At 37.6% G+C, this 23570-nt stretch overlaps 1 protein-coding gene across 1 annotated transcript in view; it reads left to right on the forward strand.

Annotated features, from left to right (window-relative positions):
* IPO5 (importin 5) overlaps positions 1 to 20621 on the forward strand; it is a 40940-nt gene extending 20319 nt beyond the window's left edge. Inside the window, exons 10-26 of the mRNA XM_056497876.1 lie at positions 1423 to 1529; positions 3876 to 4000; positions 4090 to 4179; positions 4267 to 4440; positions 4666 to 4884; positions 5360 to 5443; positions 6156 to 6288; positions 6382 to 6503; positions 7015 to 7111; positions 7583 to 7755; positions 8160 to 8271; positions 8850 to 8905; positions 11984 to 12106; positions 12660 to 12879; positions 16085 to 16313; positions 17812 to 17953; positions 20477 to 20621. Coding sequence (XP_056353851.1) covers positions 1423 to 1529; positions 3876 to 4000; positions 4090 to 4179; positions 4267 to 4440; positions 4666 to 4884; positions 5360 to 5443; positions 6156 to 6288; positions 6382 to 6503; positions 7015 to 7111; positions 7583 to 7755; positions 8160 to 8271; positions 8850 to 8905; positions 11984 to 12106; positions 12660 to 12879; positions 16085 to 16313; positions 17812 to 17953; positions 20477 to 20563 — 2293 coding nt within the window. The 3' untranslated portion in view covers positions 20564 to 20621. The remainder of the gene's footprint in view (positions 1 to 1422; positions 1530 to 3875; positions 4001 to 4089; positions 4180 to 4266; positions 4441 to 4665; positions 4885 to 5359; positions 5444 to 6155; positions 6289 to 6381; positions 6504 to 7014; positions 7112 to 7582; positions 7756 to 8159; positions 8272 to 8849; positions 8906 to 11983; positions 12107 to 12659; positions 12880 to 16084; positions 16314 to 17811; positions 17954 to 20476) is intronic.
* Positions 20622 to 23570: the final 2949 nt, after the last annotated feature.

The following is a 23570-nucleotide window of genomic DNA, read 5'->3' on the forward strand; positions in this document are numbered from 1 at the left end:
CTTTGTGGAGAGCTCAGTGGCTGATGTGCATGCTAACATCTCCTGGTGCTTGAGTCTTTGTAGCTTCATAAGAAGACTGAATTTTTTGTGCAGTCTCAGGAACAGGCTAAGATCATCAGGCTGCGCCCTAGTTAGGGTGTGTTCAGGTCTGATGAAGGGGGATATGAGTCAGCCCACACAAAAGCAACAGTCAATACTTTAGCATTTCCAGTTTTTTGTTGCTCCAGCTTCATAAAGTAGTGAAATTCTAAAGGAGGAAAAGATTAATCCAACTTCCTACTTTCTTGGCAAAGGCCTTGCGAACATTAGAGGGAGATGTGTGGTCATTTTTCTGAGATAAACTGTCTTTATTTCTTGAAACTGAATATATGAATTAATGGTGGGAAGAAAGCTCAAGGAATGGAATTTCAGATGAAAGCTGCTATTAACTTTAGTGAGTTTTCTCCAGTTTAACCCTGTGTGCCCGTGCTCTCTTGTCTTGCTGGTAATGTGTCTGTTTATTTGAACATGGCTAATCTGAGGAACAAATACAATGCTGTCAACATCTTTTCACAATTACATTTCTTCACAACGTGTGAGTTTGTAATGAGACTTGGAGATTCTAGCATAATAATTTGAAGACCTGTTTCTGACCCAGCTGACTGAAACTTTAGAAAAGGGAGAGATTGATCCCTTTCTGAAACATTACTCAGCTTTTTCATCATCATGGTTGTCTGGGATGGACTGTAATAACCTTGAGTTACACTGACAGCCATACCCAGACTATAACAGCAGTTATCTGTGTCCTGGAAACTTTCTTGCTTTTTTGTAGGGAATAATTCCATTGGATGGAACAAACCACAGATTTGCTCAGATAATGCTGGGCTATTTTAAGTTCTGTAACTGGCCAAGAGTTACAAATGTCTCACCTGGACTTGGATGTTTTCTGCCTGAGTCATTGGCAAGAGACCATGCTACTGAGTACAGCCATACAAGAAAGGTCTCGTGTGTGCCAAAGTTTGAATGCTGCTGGTTCACCTGAATTATAGCAAGTCTGAACTGGTTTTTGTTCTCGTGACAAAAAGACGATGGCCAATATTATTGCTTCATTCATTGCAAATTCTCTTTAAGCTTTCTAGGTGTGCGTAACTGCTGTGAAATTCAGTCTGTACCTTCGGACTTAGTGCTAATAAGACTCAAGTTTCTTTGGTAGTAGACTTAATCAATGGCCTGCAGATAACAAATGTTCCAGTGAATAGTAACTAACTATTTTGTGACTGGTCTGTGCATTTTCAGATTTGTGTATGATTTATTTACTTAAATAGGCTTGTGTTTTCAGATGGCAAAAGTTTGAAAACTAGAACTGCAGGGAAGAACACTCTGTAGGACTTCTTGTTTTATTGTAGATATCAAAGCAATGATAATTATGTAATTGTTATTTAGCAATGCAGTGGCTGGTGAGAGTGCGCTGGACAGGATGGCATGTGGCCTTGGAGGGAAACTTGTCTTGCCTATGATTAAAGAACATATTATGCAAATGCTTCAGAATCGTAAGTAACTGCATTTTCTTTTATTATTTTTTAACAATTCTGTCCTTTCCAAGAACTTCAATGCCTCTTAAGTCTTCGTGTTTAACTACTTGAAATGTTATTATACATTTCCACTTTTGATATCAGCAGCAAAAACTGTAAAAGCTGTGAACTTGAAAGTTTATACCTTCTCTTAGACTGATTTATTAAACTTACATAGAATGTATTACAGCATTTGTTCTGGTACATGGACAGCTGAGCAGAGACATCATTAAAAAAATGCAAATTTTTTTAAACACTGGGAATTACATAAAAATAAGGGAAGACTTGGGGTTTTTCTATTTTAAAATATTCTCTCTAAATCCCTAAAAAGACCCTCACAGTACCTTAAGTTTGTCTAATGTGCCACCTGTTTTCTGTAGCTCAGTGGTTTTGCTTCTTCAGAAGTGCTGCATTTAAGTTAAATTTTAACACGTTACAGTTCATAGAGGAAAACTTGTTGGCTTTTTCCCCCTGGAATTTGATTGTCAGAGGTCATTGGTAGGCTGTCTGTCTATTTGGTATGCTGATTTTAATACTTATTTCATGAGGTGTTTCTATATATTCTTAGCAGTTGTTCAGTATGCTTCTTTTCCTCTTAAAATACCTGTAATGCCTGCTCAGCCAATGATTGAAAAAAATGCTGTGCATTGCTTTCACGCTCTTTCACTTGACCTGTGGTTTGAGCCTTTGGAGTAGAAGAAAACACAGAAGTTCTGGGTACTATTTCTGCCTTCATGGTTTAAAGCCCAGTCCAGAAAAAACTGTTAGGTTAGCATTTTGGATATGGAACAGAGAGCTGCTCAAGGACTCAAGGTAGCAACTGCTGTGTGTGACCACTTGCAAAGTCTGTTTGGAATTAAAGGGGATTTTTCTTAATAAAGAAAGTTTTATTAATGAAATGAACTAACCTGACCCAGTGTTGGTAGCTTCTAGGCTAGTAACTAGCTAATTTTGTAATACATTCAGAGAAGTGTGGAATTAAATCACTGAAAGACCTGACTCCTGTGAAGGGGAGGTCATGCAATTCATGCCCAATGTTTGTTTTCTTGTGGGTCAGAGCTGTCCATAACCATTAATACTCTGGAGAAGGGCAATGCAAAAGATGTTGTTTCGGTTGAAAGCTCTCACTGGTAGGAGCTTGGAAGGAAAGATGAAGACACTTAGATTAAAACATTGACAGTACTCTCAGAAGTCAAACTTCTTCTCCCATCCCCTCTTTCTTACAAATATTTATTGAAACAATAATTTTAGACTTTGGAGTTTCAATTAAGTGGCCAGATGGTCCAAAGAAGATTGTGTTTCACTTTGTAGATTAATTAATTTCAAGTTTGGAATACATGCTGACAGTAATGCAGTGGGAGTCACGAGGTGTAGGCTTAACTAGGAACATCTGATGAACTGAAATAGAACAAAATAAACTGCTGCTTTTCTGTTGTACCTTCTGTCAAGATGATGCTTTATTGCATCCTGGTCAGACAGAAGCTTGAGTGTCAGGATTCTACTGCTCTGAACTGTGATGTTCTTCATTCCACGAGTATAATATGTTTCTAGCAATAATGAAATATTGCCTTTCCCACAGGTCATTTGGTAAACCTGTTTATTCCTTTGGTTTTCTCTTCTGTAATCCCAGTGATTTCTAGTAGAGAGAAAGATTTTTTTTTTTTATAAATAAAGAAATTGGAGTTTCTCACATGTTGCTGAAAAAAAAAGAGAGAGCGGCATGAGAGATTAATTTCAACAATATCCACTACCCTGAGAATAAACTAATAGAACTTGGAGATGGGGAAAGTTTACATTGTAAGTGGAATGTTACTGTTCTTACAGCCTTGAGAAGACTGCTGAAAAGTTTAGAACCAATCAATTATTTGCTTTAGATTCAGATATTGTTTGAGTCATTGGACCTTTTTCTTGAGGAAGGCATGGGTTCTTCCGATGATACTAAACCAGAAAAAAGAAGGGGGAGAGGGAAATAAAAATAATAAAAATACTGTCCTGGTGTTTGCCTGGTCACCTCATTTAATTAAAATGCAGTTTCCAGGTATTAGTACTATGTACGTACTTGTATCAGCAGTTAAGAATTCTTTTTTCTAGGTCTGGATTTGGCCTGGATTAGACATTCAATTTTTTGTGCATCTCTGGAAGTATGTATGAGGAAAATGGAAAAGTATTTAACAAATCAAGTAGATGCATTAACTTCCCTTCCATCTCCTGTTCTTCACTCTGCCTCCTCCTGTGTCCCCCAGTCCCTGCAAAGAAAAGGTGATTCACTTTGTGGTTCTTGGTAGTTTCCAAAATGAGTAACACTTCATTTTCACTCTTGTGTAGCTAACTGGAAGTACAGGCACGCTGGCTTGATGGCACTCTCTGCCATTGGAGAAGGTTGCCACCAACAGATGGAGGGGATTTTAAATGAAATAGTTGATTTCGTTTTGCTATTCCTTCAGGATCCTGTGAGTATAGTTCTAGCAATTATTTCAAAATGTTTTAATTTCTGCTCTCACAACTGCTTGTTAACTGTTTGAGGGAAATACTTTTTCAGCATCCCAGAGTAAGATACGCCGCTTGTAACGCTGTTGGACAAATGGCAACGGACTTTGCACCTGCGTTTCAAAAGAAATTTCATGAGAAGGCAAGTAGTAGAGCAGTAGGGGAACAAGTGGTAGAATTGTGTCCCCTTCAGAAACTTGTTGTCTGAAAAGGAGTGTTTCTTTTTCAGGTGATAGGAGCTCTTCTACAAACCATGGAGGATCAAGGCAGCCAGCGTGTCCAAGCCCATGCCGCTGCAGCACTCATAAACTTCACTGAAGATTGTCCCAAGTTACTGCTTATTCCATATTTGGATAATCTAGTGAAGCATCTTCATTCCATTATGGTGATAAAACTACAAGAGGTATAATACACTGAACAAATTGTTTGATGGAAGGTAACCTTGTCACGTAGGCAGAATAAGTATAGCTGAACTAAGACCTCAGAAATGAGCTAGTATACATCTTCTGATGTTGGTCTAAATTGATGAGAATTAGCTTATGTGCAAGAACAGATCTTTACATTTGGCGTGCTTTTAAGTAAAATATGTACTTTAGAAATATAACACTTTATTCTTCCTCTTTCCAAGTTGATACAGAAAGGCACTAAGCTGGTTTTGGAGCAAGTTGTGACTTCAATTGCATCAGTTGCAGATACAGTAGAGGAGAAGTTTGTTCCCTACTATGATTTATTTATGCCCTCCTTAAAACACATTGTTGAAAATGCTGTTCAGAAGGAATTAAGACTTTTACGAGGAAAGACTATTGAATGCATCAGTCTAATTGGTCTTGCTGTTGGGAAAGAAAAGGTAAGCTTAGATTTTAAATAATGGTCTAAAGATATTTTTAAATGCCTTTGTTTTTTGTGGTATTAGCACTAAATTAATATAATCACTTATTCCATATTATAATCAGCCATATTGTTGCTGATTGCTATGCTTGTCTTTCTGTTTCCATTTCTGAGCTGACTGTGTTGCTGCTTAGGTTCACAATTTGTGATAGAATCTTATTGTAGTTTAAGTAATTCTTGTCACACTGAAAAATGTTGAAAATAAGAATTTCTTTTCTTCCTTTGAGGTTTTTTTGGGGTTTTTTTTGTCTCAGGAGAAATGACATGGCATCTCATTTAGGCAGTATAAAGGGCAAAATGTATGCAGTTCAAAGGAAACTTAATATAGTTTTATCTGTGGATGTCTGAAAAAGTTTAATTTAAGTGAGCATTTAAGTCTCTGAGAAATAGCATCTTAATTTGCCTTTAAAAACATAGTTGTTTGCTGTATCTAGTTTATGCAGGATGCATCAGATGTAATGCAGCTATTATTGAAGACACAGACAGACTTCAGTGATCTAGAAGATGATGATCCACAGGTATGTTAAAATTGTGTCTTTATAGCTCATTAGTATTAAAAAATACTTGTATACATGATGTTTCTGCCTCCTCCCTGGCACTTCAGGCTAATTGTCCAGCCTGTCTTACAAAACTTGACACTGAGATGGCTCTAGAATCTTTCACAGAAGCATGGTTAGGAAATGAGACTTCCAGGACCTATATTTGCAGAAGAAATTTGAGCTTGCTGTCACTTTCTTATAAATAGATCAGCAAGACTTGTTATGCAGCTGTTCTAATGGGCAGAGAGCTATTTTAACTTGTACATTTGAAAACAAATACTGAAAACATAATACTGTTCCCTTTTTTAAATTTTGCTCTATTTTACTGTTTTCAGGAATGTGGCTCAGCAGTACTATTTAAATCTTGGAAATATATCATAAAAAAAAATATTTTTTAGAACAGGCACTTGCAATGCAATCATGAATGAATCTTACACTGTCACATTTTTACATGTATAGCTACTTTGGATCAGAGCTGCTGTCAAGGTGTTGTTAGACTTGGGATGTCTTTTGAAGATGCATTTTTATGTGGATTGCATATTTTATTACTTCTCTTTGAAATAAGCTTTATGGACTGATGCCAAATTCTCTTCAAAAGCCCTATTGTGTAATGTATTTCCTTTATGCTTTTCTTTTAAGTATGTATTAAAACAAAATATGGGACATGAAAATTTTGCCTTCTCTTTTCTAGATTTCTTACATGATCTCTGCATGGGCCAGAATGTGCAAAATTCTTGGAAAGGAATTTCAGCAGTACCTTCCTGTTGTCATGGGACCTTTAATGAAGACTGCATCCATTAAACCTGAAGTAGCTCTTTTAGACAGTAGGTTTAAGATTATGTTTTGCTTGAAAAGTATACTGAAATAAATGATTTTGTAGCACTTTTAGATTAATTTTCCTCCCCTCTGTACAACAGCACAGGATATGGAGAATATGAGTGATGATGAAGGTTGGGAATTTGTAAGCATAGGCGATCAGCAGAGTTTTGGAATTAAAACTGCTGGCCTTGAAGAAAAATCAACTGCATGCCAGATGCTGGTGAGTAATAAAAGTTTTGGTGGTCTATGTGTTTCTGGTCAATTGAGTCTGAAGCCAAAATCTGTAACCAAAATACTCTTTTTTTGTCTCAAGTGAAAGACTTTTTGCGTGATACTGCTTAGTTTGGATTACAGGCACTTAGTTGCATGTGGTTTATTTGATTAAAAATGGTTTATTTAGATAGCTTAAAATTTTTAAAATTAACAGATGATTTTCTTTTGTTAGCAAAAAAAAAGGAATTGGATATGTTAAAAAGTAGTTCCTTTTTGCAAATATTGCTGTTTTGGAATTTGTTTTGAAAAATACATGCATGCCCTATGAATAAGAACTCATGCTGCTATCAGGGTTTCTCAAATTACCACAGTTGAGGGGGAAGGTAAATGGATTCTTACACTTCTTTTAAAACAAACTAAAAAACTCTTGCACTTTTAACAATCTCTCTCACCTTTACATAGTTGAAAAGTATAAGTATTTTCTGTAAAAAGAGGCATATCTGTGCTCTGTTTTTCAGGTTTGCTATGCAAAAGAGCTGAAAGAAGGATTCGTGGAATACACAGAGCAAGTTGTAAAGCTGATGGTTCCATTGCTGAAGTTCTACTTCCATGATGATATCCTATTAACAAATTCCACTGTGAATACAGAAACTTACAATCCAAATTGTGCTTCCTGTTTTCCTAAATTAATTGAAAGTGTTAGTGTTAAAATAGTCTTTGACTTTCTAGCAGAAATGATTTCAGAGAATGTTGGTTTACACACCCTATTTTTGGCAATGTATTGCTACTTTTCCCCCTAGTTTCCTTCTAAATAAGCAATCAGTAGAAAAAGTGATGTTTGTGTAACAAAGCAGAAGAGAACTTGAACAGCTTTTCTGTTATTGTCTGAAACAGGCTTGAAGCTGCTTCTAAATAGCAGACAGTGTAATTTTCCTATTATTTAATCTATATCTAATTAAGAAATTAATGCATGGATTGTAAAGAAATGAGTTTCAGGTAGAAAACTAAAACCTTCATTATGGTGTGGGGTCTTAAACTCTGAGCACATTGTTGGTGTTGATTGCTGTATTTCCTTAATAATGGCACGTGTCCGGGTGGCAGCAGCGGAGTCGATGCCCCTCCTTCTTGCATGTGCCAGGGTTCGTGGGCCAGAGTACCTCACTCAGATGTGGCACTTCATGTGTGATGCTCTCATCAAAGCCATTGGGACGGAGCCAGAGTCTGATGTCCTCTCAGAAATAATGCATTCTTTTGCAAAGGTAACATTCTTACAAATTTCACTGTGTTACTGTTTGTGGCTTTTTGAAATAAGAACAGACATGTTTGGAGTTCCTTTAAAAGGCTCAAATAAATGCAGGAGATTTGTTGTGACTATAAATGTTGTTAAAGCTGATGGAAAAAGTTATATTTTGTTTTGCAAGACTACCAAAGTATTAACCTAAAACGGTTATCAAATGTTTTCATTTTAACCATGAGTGACTTAAATTATGGGTATGAAATGTACAGTGGTACTATGCCTTACTTCTATCATTTGAGCATTGATTACAGTATGACTGTTCTAATATTATTCCTGCTAGTGGTCCAGAGCATGTGTATTTAGATTTTGTTAAGACTGTTTGTGTTAAATTTTAAAGCTGAAAAACTGGTTGTTTTATTTCACAAGTGCATTGAGGTAATGGGAGATGGATGCCTTAACAATGAACACTTTGAAGAGCTTGGAGTAATTTTGAAAGAAAAACTAGAAGAGCACTTTAAAAATCAAGAATTAAGACAGGGTAAGTTAACACAAATCCTGTTAACGGATGATGTGGCTGTTCTTTAAACACAGAGAAAAAAACTGTTTAGATTTCATTGATTTGTATATTTATGTAAAGTAATTGGACTGTGAACCAGCAGAGTCCATGAGTTGTATTTGTAAGCTCTAGGAGGATGAAGATGGCATCTATTTCAGCAATACTGTTATTTAATCAAAAGTTAGTGGACAGATTTACTTGAAAGACAGTGCACATCTATGGTGTTATCATTTCTGTGGGGTTTTTTTCATCTGAAGTCTTTACAGTTTTCTCAAAGCAATAGCAGTTTCTCTTTACAAGCATTTTTCTTGTCTTTGTGGACAAGCTAGTGGGTTAATATTGATTTCATGTGCATTTTTACACATTCTTAAACTGAGCTGTCCTGACTTCTTCCTTTTCTGTCAAAGTTTTTTGAAGCTTCTTAAAAATGGAAAATTCCTGTTGCATCTTCAGCTACTGTTTCCTGTTTTCTAAATTTATTTCTGCTTCATTTTTCCCTTTCACAGGCTTTTATGCACTTACAGAAATGTAGTGATTTAATTTTTTATTTTTTAATTTAGTGAAAAGACAAGATGAAGACTATGATGAACAAGTTGAAGAGTCATTACAAGATGAAGTAAGTTAGTTTGAAGAGTTTTTCTATTCATCAAGAACCAAGATGTAAATATTGCCCAAATATGCTTTCTAGTCATTTAGGGCATAGTGCATCCTCAGAATTATTTCTTCACAGAAGAATCTTGTTACCATAGTCCTTCAAAACTTTCAGTAAGAAATGGGTCACTCTACATTTGTGAATTAGAAAATATGAAAAGTTTCCTTGTCTGATCTGCTGAAGTAAGAAGTTCAGGACATAGCTTTTTATTTTCTTCATCTGCTCAAACAATTCTTGGATGACATTAACACTGGTACAGACTTGACAACAGACCATTTAGTTACAGAATAAGCTGATTTGGAAGGGACCCACAAGGATCATCCACTCCAGGCCCTGCACAGGGCATCCCCAAGAGTCACACCATGTGCCTGAGAGCACTGTCCAAATGCTCCTTGAGCTCTGCCAGGCTGGTGCTGTGACCACTGCCCTAGGGAGCCTGTTCCAGTGCCCAAGCACCCTCTGGGGGAAGAACCTTTTTCTAATACCCAACCAAAACCTTTCCTGACACAATTTGAGGCCATTCATTTTGGTTCTGTCACTGTCACCACATCCTGTTCCCCCAGTGACGAAGTTGTAGACTGCAATGAGGTCATCCCTTGGGTCTAGCTTTGCTGACTTTCTTTTTCTTTGAGCCTTGCAAACTGGGTGGCTCTTAACCTAGGGTCTCTGTACCTCTGATCCAGCCTGTCTCAAGAAAATAGTCCAAAAACAGTATGAGGAAAGGACAGCAGGATAAACAGCTGCCATCATGTGTTTGCTTATGAGAGAATACCAAAGTGACTTTACATGTAAGGGTACCAAAGTGAGTTAATAGTTTAAAGTGGAGGTGATTGTAGAAGAGATACAATACTTGTATTAAATCATTATTAGTATGGAGAGAGTAACAATGACTGACTGCTGCTTATACTATGAGACAAAGGATACTCGGTGAATTTAAGAACTAATTTTTTTTTGCTGCACAGTGCAGGTATGAAGCTTGATCACATGAATTTAACCGGTATGCAGACTCCTGAAATCATACACCCATATGTAAATACTGTCTTAAATGACAGTATGGTTCTTGAGCCTCTTTTTAGGCTTTTCAGAATTAGGCCAGCATGTAAGAGGTTAGATTTTTGTTGCCTCCAAGACCCTTTTATTTCCTGTGTGTCACTCCCTACTGAGAAATGCAAGCAGACAGCAGTTTCAGAAAAGCTGAGTCCCCACTCTGCAACAGAGTTGCAGGACATTTTTTAAAATGTTCTAGTGTTTGCTGATTTTTCTGTAAAGTCTGTAGAAAGACTTGCCTGCATTACCCTGTGAAAGGAGGGGTGGGATGAGGACAGTACTTGCCATATGGACTGAATTAACAAATGAGTAACATTTGGATATACACCTTTGGCCTCAGAGTATGTTTATGTAGCCCTTATCTCAAGGCAGCAGAAATATAAGAAACACAAAAGTCATGAAAGTTATTCAAACAGTTTCAGATCCAGCCCTCACTTCAGCAATAACTAAACTGCTGATTTGGTAGAGAGTGGAAGATGTGCAGAAAGTAAGAGTTACACTCTCTTCCCCAAGCATCAATTATTGGTCAACAGGCAGTACCAAGGTGGACCTTGTGATGTGCTGCAGTAGTTCTCTGCCTCTTAATGTCATTGTGTGCGTGTTCCAGGGTTCCTGCTTGAGTTGTGCCTTGACAATGCAGAAATTGGCTTGCTAGGAAGGGTTTAGATATGCAGTTGTGGGAAGCTGCCTGTTGCACAGTAAATAGTTTGTCAGCAGAAGGTGAGAAAGGTGCAGGTCACTTGGGACCAGAAAATAGCTATACTGTTTTCCCTGCCTGTTAAAATGGTTAAAGGGACCATACTGAGTACAACAGAAGTTGCTGTAAAAGAAAGTTTTCCAGCATAAGTGCATCCAGGGAATAATCCTTACCTTGATATAACTTGAGTTATACCTTGATATAACTCATGGCTCTGAGGTAAGGCTCTTTATTTGACCAGTTAGATATATTAACCGAGCAAGGTGAAAAATTAATTTAAACAACAAAAGGAGGAGAATAATATTTTTTGTATTTTTGCCACAACCTTTATCACAAAGGCAGTTATCCATTTACTTTTCCATAAAAGCTTCTTATGATGTCTGTAAGGTACAGAAGAGGAAAAAGGACTTTTGCCTTCTGTAAAGGGAACCCATTGAAGCAGTAAATTTGCACAAGACAGTTTTGTCCTGCTTTGATTTTTCTGTCCCTGAAACAAACCTGCAAGTCTCAGGAAACTGAGTTCTAGCAATCAACTTTAGATTTTTTAGAAGGGTGAAAAGGAGGACTCTTGGAACTACCAGTCAGTCAGTCTCACTCTGTGCCCACTACCATCATTGAACACATTTTCCTGGCAGCTGTGGAAGACAGGGAGATCATTAGAGACAGCTGATACAGCTTCCAAAATGCAAATCATGTCTGATTAATTTAATGGGTTCTGTGATGGAGTGACTGTATTGATGAATTAAGGAAGAACAACTGATGTCATCTGGCTTGACATCTTTCTTGACCCTTTAAGAGAGTGTCACACAACATCCTTGTCACTAATTTGAGGAGATCCATATATAATTAATTCAGCAGATAAGGAATTCACTGGATGGCCATGTTAAAAACCTTCCATTCATTGCCTCAATATCCACATAATAGGCAAAAGTGATATCCCTTGAGACACTGGAATGTATTGCCTAGAGAAAGATGTGGATGCCCCATTCCTGGGAATGATCAGGGCCAGGGTGGATGGAGCTCTGAACAACCTGGTCTAGTGGGAAGTATCCCTGCCCATGGCAGAGAATTTGGAACTAGGTGCCTTTAAGGTGCTTTCCAACCCACACCATTTTGTTATTCCATCATTCCACAATTAGACAAAGAATTGAAAATTAGTGAACTTAATAAAATTTGTTTTATAAAAAAAATCATGAACCAACTTTATTCCATTAGTTTAGACATCTTGGCACTTCATGTGAGTTACACTCTGTTAAAGATTGTTAGTCTTCATGTGGATTGTATCCTTTTCCTTTCAGGATGACAGTGACATTTACATTTTGACTAAAGTATCCGACATTTTGCACTCAATATTCAGTAGTTACAAGGAGAAGGTACTGCCATGGTTTGAAAGACTACTTCCACTAATTGTCAACCTAATTGTAAGTACCTTGTTTTCCTTTAATTTAAATTATTTTTTCTGATGTGTTAATATGCCTTCCATCCTGAAGACTTAGAGAACTTGGTAGGTAGAATGTAGCAATTACTGTTGTACAAAATAGAATTATTCTAGATCAAGGATGACGTTGTTAACCTATGCTTTTTGAGCAGGGTTGCTGCTGTGCTACTTAAAATCTGTGTGTCAAGGATCATTGACACACAACTGTTTTGAGAAATTTAATTTCCTCAAGGCTGTCCAGTATCTCAAAAATGGATTTCAAGAGGAGGGACAAAAAAGTGTTGCAGACTTGTGGGCAAAAATTGAGACTGATATATGTAATGGAGTGTGAAATAGAGGTGCAAAGATAGACACCTGGATTTTGTTTTGTTCATGGCATCACTGGAACGATCAGTACCACAAATTACACGGGTTTAGGATTGAATTTAATCCGTGAAGATTTTAACAGAAGTGTAGACCAGTGTGCTGTGCTGCTGTTGATGTAACCAGTGGCTGCCCAGTTTGGAGGTGTCTGAGCTGTTGTGTTTGTGCCGCAGTGTCCGCAGCGGCCGTGGGCAGACCGGCAGTGGGGGCTGTGCATCTTTGACGACGTGGTGGAGCACTGCAGCCCCGCCTCGTTCAAGTACGCCGAGTACTTCCTGCGGCCCATGCTGGAGTCAGTGTGCGACAGCAGCCCCGAGGTGCGGCAGGCGGCCGCCTACGGCGTGGGCGTCATGGCGCAGTTCGGCGGGGACAGCTACCGGCCCGTCTGCCCAGGTACGGGGGAGAGAGAGAGAGAGAGAGAGAGAGAGAGAGCGCCTCGCCCCTGCTGGGGCCTCTCCAGGTGGCCAGTATTGCCTGTGTCGTAGAAAGTAACTGAGCTCCTCTGGCTTTTATTGTTCTGCTTAGTACATTTCTGTTGACTGAGTAGCAGACTTGATTTACGTATTCTTTTTTAAAAATGTGATCTGGCATGCAAATGTTAATTTCATAAAAAACATCTTTTTGATACACAGCTGTCTCGTAGATGCTTTTTACTAGTGTTGATGTGGTTATATATTCATGCAAGAGACTTTGGGTGTCTGGAAAAACTACACAAGAGACCTATATTAAGGAATAGCCTAGAATACGACTTATGTGGCTCTCTGCTTTCTGATTGTATAAAAAGGAGCCTGATTTCTGTAAAGTAAGAAGGGAAATGAGTTTCTTATCAGAAACACTTAGTATCTTTCTAAATGTTTCAAATTTCTTTGAAATTTCAAATTCATCTTAAATTTAAAGGAATTGTCTGCTTGCACTCTTCTTGCTCATCACCAAAGTTAATTTTGCACTCTAAGTAGCACCCCTTATTAAAGGCTTTTTCCATTTTTTAAAGAAAACATTTAGTCATCTAAGTATGTATTTAAAATATATTGTATTGTATATAAATGTATTTCACATGAATATTAAATGAAAGCTGAATTAGATGATGTAAGAAAATAAGAATCATCTGATAGGGATTAACAGAAATCTTGCCTACATCAATCAGAGTTGTAATTTTCATTGTTAATGTAAATGTAACTCTTACATGATAACAATCAGGATAAGGTGTATTTTTAAAAAGAAAAGAAAAAGCAGTGTGGGAAGCCTTGCAATGAATCATTAAGAGCATGAAAATTTAAAATTGTCTAGACAGTTCTGGTTTTGAATTTTTTTTAGCTTTTTAGCATCTGTTGAAGTCTAATTTTATTTTTCATTAATTATGCTTTATTTTACCCCACTTAAACTTTGTAACATCTTTGATCCTTCTCTTTTTTGGACAAATAATCTTTGATTATGCCCAGACACTTGGCATCTCCTTAAGTTGAATTTTAGATAAAATAAGCTTTCAGCTTTACAGCATACAGTTTATTAGCAGACACCTCAAAAGTATTCTAAATCCTTTTGTGCATACATGAAAGAACTTTGTGATTTATTTTAATAGATGAAGATATGCTGTGATTAGAAACAAAGTAAATCCATGTCATGAGACCTTTTGTACCTCACAGATTTTGCTATATCTCTGAAAAGCATAGTTTGTGAGCTTTTATTTGTAACTTATTTCTTTACTGGTTGATACTGGAGTATTGTTCTTTTGCAAGTTTGAAGAGTATGTAAATACTCTTCAGAAAAATCAGAGGTATTGATGTTTTTGGCAGTCAGTTAAGAAATGTCCAGGAATATAGCAAGAACTTGTAAATGGCATGTGAGCTACATTCATGAAACAAACGTCACTAAAACCAGATTTTGTGAAGAAAAGAGAAATAAGATGGAAGAAAAAACTACAGCAAATTGAGTCGCTGTCTAAATGCAGATACAAGGTTACAATTGATGCAACTGGCAAGTTTGCTTCTGTTACGTTGGTGGAATATAATTAGCTGTTCCCTGTGAAAATTGTATCAATCAACTGCATGGATTTCTTCCTAAATCACATCATTGGCCTCAAAACTGAAAGGTGACAGGTATCAGAGCAGTCAGTCCTTGGAAAAAAGCTTAACGCTATAGAAGATGGGTCTTCTACTGTCAAAAGGCTTTTTTAAGGTTTATCTAACACAATATCTATGTGAGAATGGATCTGTTTTAGGAACAAGATGAAAACTTGTTTGGTAGGCTGTAGGGAGAAAATTATGCTGATTTATTTTGATGGCCTCCTAATTTTACAGTTACAAGGACACACACACCTACAGAGTCATCCATTAGTATTAGAGAGTGAGGTACAGATTAGATGACATTTAGCTTCAGCAGCCATGAAAACCTGAGGTATAAAATGCAGGCTCAGTTGTCCTGGACACTGTAGACCTCTCTGAAACAAACTCTGTTTTGGAGAATAGTCCAGCATCATTATCCTACATTTGATACATAAGCTAGTGGGTCTGGTGTTTCTGTGGTTCTCTAATGTTTAACAGTTTTTCCATAAATCCTCCTTTCTTCAAAAATCTAATGCAGTGGACTTAATATAGAAGGTGTGATTGTGTATTCTTTAACTGCAAAGCTTCTACTTACTCATCAAAATTCAGAAGTGTGAGATCTCACTCTTCCTTAGTAATTAGAGTTATTTTGAAGTGTGCTTTCTGTACAATTCCACAACCTGCTTACTGTGCTGATAGAGAATTTCGCAGCTTTAGCGTTTTATTTTTAGCAGAAGAGCACAAGGACATTTGTTCCTGCTTGCATGTAGTGTGCTTGGAAGTCTGCATGGACATTAGTAGCTAAAAATATGACATTGATGTACATTTAGAAGTGTGCATGTAGTTAAACATAACTGTTTAAAAAAATATAATTGCTATTTACCTAGGAAGAAAACTAGCATTTTTCCTCCATTAAAAGACATTTCCTTTCCTTGGTTTTTATGATTTAACTATGCCAAGTTGATTCACCAGGTAAGATTACTCCTATGAGCTTTCCCTAGGGCACATTTTAATGGTGTATGTGTACATCCATACATATTTTTATATACAGATGTGCCCACTAGCAATAGATACACAGCAGGCATACACTATAGGATGTGCACTATAGTTCACATTGAATGAATGAGTGACATTCACAGTGAATGTCACAGTGGCAGTGCTTTTCCTCATCCTGTGTTTATAGAGCACATTCAATTAAAGAGATAATGCTTGCTATCTACAGTGTCTCATGTGTTTTAGATTGCATAACTCCATTTGAGAGACATGGGAATATTATTTTCTTCTGAACTTCTAAAGCAAATTCAGACTTTCGGATTAGCTGCTTTCTTCTGTTTCCTTGCAGGGCTTAATTTATCTATTTGGTTTTCATATGATAATTATTGAGCAGAGAAGAACCTAGAAGCAGTGGAACATTGGAGTTACTAGATTTTAGTGCTTGGAACACAAAAAAAAATCCTGGTTTTAATACATACAGTTGTCTCATGTGGAATTTGTGATATTAATAAAGTATAGCTTCATTGTGCATTAAACTTTATTCTTGTTTTTTTAACAATTAGAGGCACTTCCATTGCTGGTGAGAGTCATTCAGTCACCAGATGCCAAAGCCAAAGAGAATGTCAATGCAACAGAAAACTGCATTTCAGCAATAGGAAAGATAATGAAGTTCAAGCCTGACTGTATAAATGTTGAAGAAGTCCTTCCACACTGGTTATCATGGCTTCCACTTCATGAAGACAAAGAAGAAGCTGTTCATACTTTCAATTACCTGTGTGACTTACTTGAGAGGTAAGGCAAAGTCTTCACACTAATGCAGAAACTAAGCCTGTTTGCTTGCTCTTTCCTTGCATTCTTCTTCCAAAACTGAGAAGCTATGAGGTTAATCTACATATGGTTGAGAGAAGATAATTTGAAATGTCAGAACTGAGCCTTCCCTGATGCTATTGCTGCTTTTTTTAAAAACAGCTACTGTTCTTGTCCTAAATAGCATTTGTATGGCTGGAAAAAAAAATCCTGGCTGCTTTATATGTCCAGAGTGGGAAAGGATCTGCAGAAAACTCGTACAGAAAATTTCAGGAGAAGTTTCTAATACTCTGCTTACATATCGAGACCAGTGATGATCAGGTCCTTTCTCTTCAAAGCAGCACACATGATCTTGAAGCCTTCTTTCAAGTAGTTTTGCACCTTTTTGCTTTCCTACAAAGTGAAGTATAAAGTAAAGAAATAATATGGAAAAATTTATTGTAAAATTTATTAATTGTTATTTCAGTAATTATTGAAAGCATCTTATCCCACAGTTTATTCTTTGGATTTGTGTTCCCTCCTGTAGGTAAATGGAGGGAAGAAAGTAAGCAGTTATTCTAGTGTGATGTACTTCATAAACGACTGAAAGTATGTAGCCTCTGAGGTGTTATGTAGTAAACACATTCTGGCTGGCACTGTATTTATATTTTAGGAGAAAGATATAAAGGAAGTAGCTTAGATTTCTTACAGTCATTTCTAATCTGTGAATACCTTGTATCGCTGGGTGCTTTATTAAGACAGAGTCTCAAAATAGCAACTGAGGTCCCTAGACTGATTATAGAAGAATAGTGTAGAGACACCATAATAATGCTGCCAGGTGTGCATGTAAACAGGAACATAGAAATGGAGAATTGCAGTACCTGCACATTTCTGTACTAGCTCTCTGAAGGTGCCTCAGCCTGGCTACCTGCTTCTCTGGAGCTCTGCCAGTCCTACATTCACAGCCTCTGCATTCCAGCACTGGTACGTGGCAAGACTGGAAGTAGATCATGTGTTCCACACAAATTCCTGATTGCTAATACTCCTCCACTCCAGCATTTGGCTGGGAAAGAGGGAGCAGAACTGCTTCTTGCTGTGTCATGGAGAGTGCTGGTAGAGAGCTGACGTTACTGGCGCTCCTGACACCAGTAACGCACTGTCCTGGGAGGCACAGACAGTGGAAAAAGTCCTTTTAGGCAGGGTGTTTCTGTCACACTATTTACAGTTCCATCATCTGCATGGAACTCAGCCATTCTGTAAAGTTCAGACCTTCTTCCTGATAAAGTTTAGGCTGAGTAAAGAATCAGCTGGTTAAATATTAACAGAAGAGGGAACATGCTGTCAGCAGGCAACAAAGCTGTGCATACTTATTCAGCTGTGTGAAACTTAAACCTAAATAAGCAGCTTTAGAATAAGACCATTCAAAATCACTTCACTTGCGTGTAAAATGTCTCCGTTATTTTAGATAAACATTAATTCCTTTGCAATATATCTTTTGTAACAGCAATAACCCGATTGTCCTCGGCCCCAACAATTCCAACCTTCCCAGAATACTCGGTATAATTGCTGATGGTGAAATGCACGAAGCTATCAAACACGAAGATCCATGTACCAAGCGGCTGGCTAACGTCGTTCGCCAAGTGCAGGTAAATAAATGCTTGCTTAAGTGGAAAGGGAACATTTAGAATCTGTTTGCAGAAGGAACTAAACTGTTGAACCAGTTTTGAGAGCCTTATCTCCTTAGAGATAATGGTTCAACCAGTGATCTTGGAGGTCCTTGGATGTTCCTTGAATGATTAATGATAAAACTTGGTGACATTTGCACTTGGATAAAATAACTGTAACTAACTGTAAAGCAGCAAGATGTTAAATGTGTGAGCCAGTATGAGTTTTTTGTGGGGTCTTTTTCTGAGTCAGAAATTAGAATCTGGAGAGAAATCTGCATGTCCTTTTATCAGTGAACTGTACTGCAGGATTAGATCCAACATGTGGTTCTTGTAAGGGTCACCAGCATCCTGTGGTGACTTTCTAGTACAGCAGCAGCTTGGGTTCTTTGTTAGAGAATAAGTGCAAACCACAAGTTATTTTACTACTGCCCTTTTCATTCCAGTGCAAATATAGGTTCGATGCTTTCCCTGCCTTTGGGTAACTGCCCTAAGGTTCACTTCCTTTATGCCATAATGAGTCTCTTGAGGATGTCCAGGTACTTAAACAGCGCTTCTCTACAGTGCTGAAAGTGATAGTGCTCATAGTGCAGATCTGCTCCAGGGCCAAATGTTCTTGGGATGTAGTACTAATGAGAGAAAGGAATGTGCCTGGTAAGCATCTCGCTCATAAAAAAGCATGGAGTATTTTGAGCAGCAGACCTTCAATTATCCTTTCTACCTGACCTGCCTTGGCAAAATGCAGGTTCAAGAATTTTAGGAACACTTGATATTGGAAAGATTCACCTGTATGAGTGTATTAGCCTAAGAGATCCATTTTGTCTGGTAGAAAAAGTTGTTAAAATTCTGAAGGCATAAAGAGAAGGAAATTGAGCCAAGTTCCAAAGCGAAAGTAGTGTAAGTGGCTGCTCTAGATTCTGCCTGACAGATACAAATCTGTTAGCACTTAAAGTCTGGGAATGGACCTTTGTATTAGGGTTTACCTAATGCATTTGTTCACTTTACCTCAAATCATCAAGGTTTATTTTTTTAACAATGCAGTGGCACACACATGTACAGACTAGTTGTGTACAGCAATGTCTGGTTTTGGCCAGGATTGATTGGAAGATTAATATGAGACAAGACCTTCAGCATTTGGCTGAATGATTTACCTTCCGACTGAGGAGAAAAAAAAAATCTTAAAAGTCATATATTTTAAAAAATACAATTTTAGCAGAGTGTTACCAATTCTTTTTCTCTTCACATGTAATATTTTGACTTTAGTAAAGCTGTAAGACTTTTATATGCTTACTGACTGTAAGAATTTTATACTATGATAGGAATTTTCAAGGTTGTGTAATTGCTAACAAGCTCCTGCTTCCCAGATTCCAGGAGACTTTTTTCATTTTTAAAATTATCTCAGTAAGCTGTTTCACTGCCAGTGTCTGACATGAGCAACATGGTCATTATTGGAATTGAATGTAAGCTACTTTGCTGAGGTATTTTCAGGCCAGAAATATTTCACTGTAAAGTATCCATTTAAACGTGCATCGGAAATGCTGGAAGAGTGCATTTAATTCTGCAATATTTCATCATACATTAAGAGTCTAAAATGCCTAATGATATTTAAAAGTAAATCCAAAAACTTACATTTGAGAGCATTTACTTTTAAATTTTTTGAGTCCATTTTTAAACTTTTTAAATTTTGATAAAAGAGCATTATAATCAAACTGAATGTAAAATATACCAAATATAAACTTTTTTTTTAATTTACTTAAATTATACTGTTACTGGAAAAGCCAATGTAAAGACCTAAAGTCAGTCACCTCGAATTTTGTTCCCTGTCATTGTCCTAAATAGGACAGTGTGCCAATTGCTTCCAGTTTCTATTGATAAGTGAATAAATACATTTTCCTCAATCTTAATTAATATTCAGCACTTTCTGGTCCTTACCGATGGAGACTTTGAAAGCTAATGTCTCAGCTGAGGGCTGTGGTAGCACAGATGAAGGGTTCCCTTTTACCCAGGCAGATGCTGTGCAATTCTCTCTGGGAAGTAATTGGCCTTTCCTTTCACTAAAGAGCCATGCCCTGTGTTGGCAGCAGAATTTTGCACACCTACATGTAGCACATTGTGCTGTAATCCCAGTGCTCACCTCAAATCTCTGAGTGTGTTACTGCTGCACCAGTGCCCAAAGCACTCATGTGGAAGAGGCATGGTTCAGTTTTGCCTGAATATTAATTTTGGTGCAAGTGGTTTAGGCTGTGGATAGCATTGGAAGTCACTTGTCACCCCATGAGTTGTTACAGACAGTTCCCAAGAGTTCTGAATCACTCTGCTGCTGTTCAGCCTTTTAGAGCATCTCAAGTTGGACCTGTGTAGCACTGTATATCACTGAAGATTTCAGTCTCTTGGGCATGTAGGAATAAGCTGAGTGAATGTTGAGCTTTGTAAACATAGCAAAGTTTAGGATGGACACTTTCAGCCTGCATAAAGACCACTTCTCTCTTTTTTTTTTTTTTCCAGACTTCTGGAGGACTGTGGACAGAATGCATATCACAGCTCAATGCGGATCAACAGGCAGCCATACAGGAGCTCCTGAACACTGCTTGAAGGGCCTTAATTATCAACTGCAAGAAAACTAACTCCAAATAAACGTTTTACCCTATTGTTTAGGTTTCTTTTGTTTCTTTTCTGAGTAAAACCAGAACTGTAGTGCATGTAGGCCATTCTTCTGCAACCTACAGGCAGTGGCAGCAGGAAGAAGCATTCTTTCAGAACGGTGTTTGAATTTCTTTCTATCCCACAACATGAAAGAAGTTTCCTGTAAACCCTACAATAGCACTGAAGAGTATTTTTCTAACGGTATCAGCCATCCATACGATGGTGAAAGGGAAACAAGCTGAATTTTCTCATTAGACATAGGACCTCCAACAGTAGATGTACGTTATAACAGATAAACGTTTCTCTACATCTAGTGTTAATTGTATTAATTGGAGTGTGAGTCTTTGTAGGGTAGGAAATGTCCTTCTGCCCAACAAGGTAGTAGATCAAAAGATGAAAACTGAAGACAAACATCGAGCATGAAGACCTCATTGATCGCACTTTCGATTCCCAAAAACAACTTGTACAGTGACTCAATGAGGAAAGCTGTTCAGCTTCCAGCCCTTGAATGTGAAGTCTCTTTGGCATGTCTGACAGTATCTCATTCACTCCTCAATAAATGACATTGAAACACAAGGAGCTTGTGTAGAAGTTCAGTGATGTGTGGTTCTTTTAATTTACTCTTGTGAAAAGATGAAAATAACAAACTATACAAGTCACAATTTTATATTTGAAACTTTGTATATTGTTGCCTATTACAGATTTTATGCTTTTTTGTTTCTTGACTTTTTAAGAAATTTTTCACCCGAGTGTGTAGAATGGAAACTTAATGGCATTCCTTGTGTGACAGTAAATATACATATCTTGACTTTAAAATGTTTTTCATGTTTTATTTTCATGCAATTGCATTGCTTAACTTATAAAATGTAGTGTTGTTCCAGCTGCAAATGTGCAACGTGATCTGGTAGGCAGCAAACCTGTTGTAGTAGCCTGCGTTTCATTTAAAACCATCATGCAGTTGACAGTCTGACCTGAAAGAATCAAAAAACCTTCTCAGGTTTACCCAGTACTTCGAGAGCAATACATCATCTACCAGCAAACACAGGCGTAGAGTATCTAGTTTCTAACAAAGGTGAGTGAGGTTTTTCCACTCTGTTACTTCAAAGCTGTTAAAATATGCATTGATCTTTAAAAACTTTAGTTCTTACTAAAGTGTTCTTCAATCGTCTCTTAAAACAGATCTTTTCACAAAGAGGGTGTAAGTTTTCTTCCTTTATAATAAGAATGTAATAAATGCCTCTCATACTAAATAATAAACTTAGTTTTGCCTTTGAAAGTGTTTCAGAAAAGAAAATAAAAAATGAGGTGTACCAAAACCAGTCCAGGACCATTATACCCAAAGGTTTGTGAGACAAACTGCCTTAACCGTAGAACTTGACAATGTAGTTTGTTAGAGGCAGCTGAAACAGTGCAACAAAGTACTGTTCCAGTTTTCTTTTTTTTTTTTTCCAGTATTGGTAACCTCTTATTTACAGGCATTCATGCATCTGGAAGATGAATGCTAAGGGTTGTATACCAGTACTGTGAGAGAACTAGTAAGTCATGTCAGCTATCTCAAGCACTGATCCTAACAACAATTTTACTATATCCATCATCTTCTTTGTGGGGTTTGTTTTTTTTAAATATTTGTTATTTTAATTTCCCCTCAGCCTAAAACATGTAAATTTTTCCCTGCAGCAGACTTTTTGTACTTTTTCTCAGATCTTAAAAGCTTAGATTTTTTTCCCTTTCTTTGGACTGTGTGGTGAGAATCGTAGCACACTTGGCATTTCCCAGAAACAGCGTCAGCTTTGGCTCTCTGTAACATAAGCAGCATTTGAATTGCTCTCCTAATGGACCAGCTGTAATCCTCTTGCCTTCCTTTCAGTCGAAGTAACTGAGGGCAAATAGAAACAGGAGATGGGGTTGCTCTATGTGCCAGAACCAGCAGAGAACAATTTTGTGCGGTTGTTTTTACCTTTTTAATCATTTTATCAAAGCAAAGGGCACCAAGTGAATCACTGTCAGCCTGACAGGTAGGCTGGTTCCAGGTCCTACCTGGAGATTTATTCTTGCCTGTAGGGTTATTCCAAAAGCTTCTCAGTGGCATTTCCTCAATTTGCACAAGCTTTAAAAACTATGCCCCCTTTCCACCTATTTAAAAGCTGTCTGAATCACTAATCTTGGCTTTTCTGGTTCCTTAATACAGAATTTTTAAGCAGTCGATTGTTCCTTTTCTTCATTGCCTGTAAGTACTGTTGCCCAAAGAAAGTATAGTGGTAGAACAGTAGCTTTTTCTGCAGCTATCTAAAAATAAATTGTCATCTTTATGAAGGAGCCAAAGTAATTTTAAACTGTGGTACTGATATGGGAAAGGTAGTTTTGATTCAACCATTTTTCCTGGGTATAACTCCAATCTTGCTTTAACAAACTGCTCAGCTATTGTGTGGGTTGAGGGATGTACCTAGTGTAGCATAAAGAGCACTGTAAACAATGGCAGTGTTTTGCTTTGCCTGAACAAAGAGGTACCAAATCCACCCTAGACATCCACACAAAAGTGCTCTAAGTTGCACTCAGTAACAAAGCACAACTAGAGAGCACCATGCAGGTGTTCCAGTACTGGAGTTCCATTAGCCTGTTTGATAAGCATATGATGGTAACTGGCATTCATGAGCACTGCTTTCAAAAGTAGCTCATCTCCTGAAGTGTGGGTGAGTTCCCATCTAAACTCTCAGGCATTCTTATTGTTCTGAAGGTGAAGCTACTTGCTTTGTGTTTGCAGCTCTAAGTTGGTCATGGCAGATAATAATGCAGATGAATGTCGAGTCTCCTTTACCTGGCTTTCTCTATAAGGTCTCCCAGAGAGTCCTGTCCGAAATCTATGTAAGAATGTGACTTGTAGCCTTCACACTTTCAACCTGGGCTTGTGTACTGCTGAAGCATTCTGTCATTGCTTTTTCCCTGCAGAGGCTTCAAA

The sequence above is a fragment of the Oenanthe melanoleuca genome, chromosome 1 (genome assembly GCF_029582105.1).
Source record: "Oenanthe melanoleuca isolate GR-GAL-2019-014 chromosome 1, OMel1.0, whole genome shotgun sequence".
NCBI lineage: Eukaryota > Metazoa > Chordata > Aves > Passeriformes > Muscicapidae > Oenanthe > Oenanthe melanoleuca.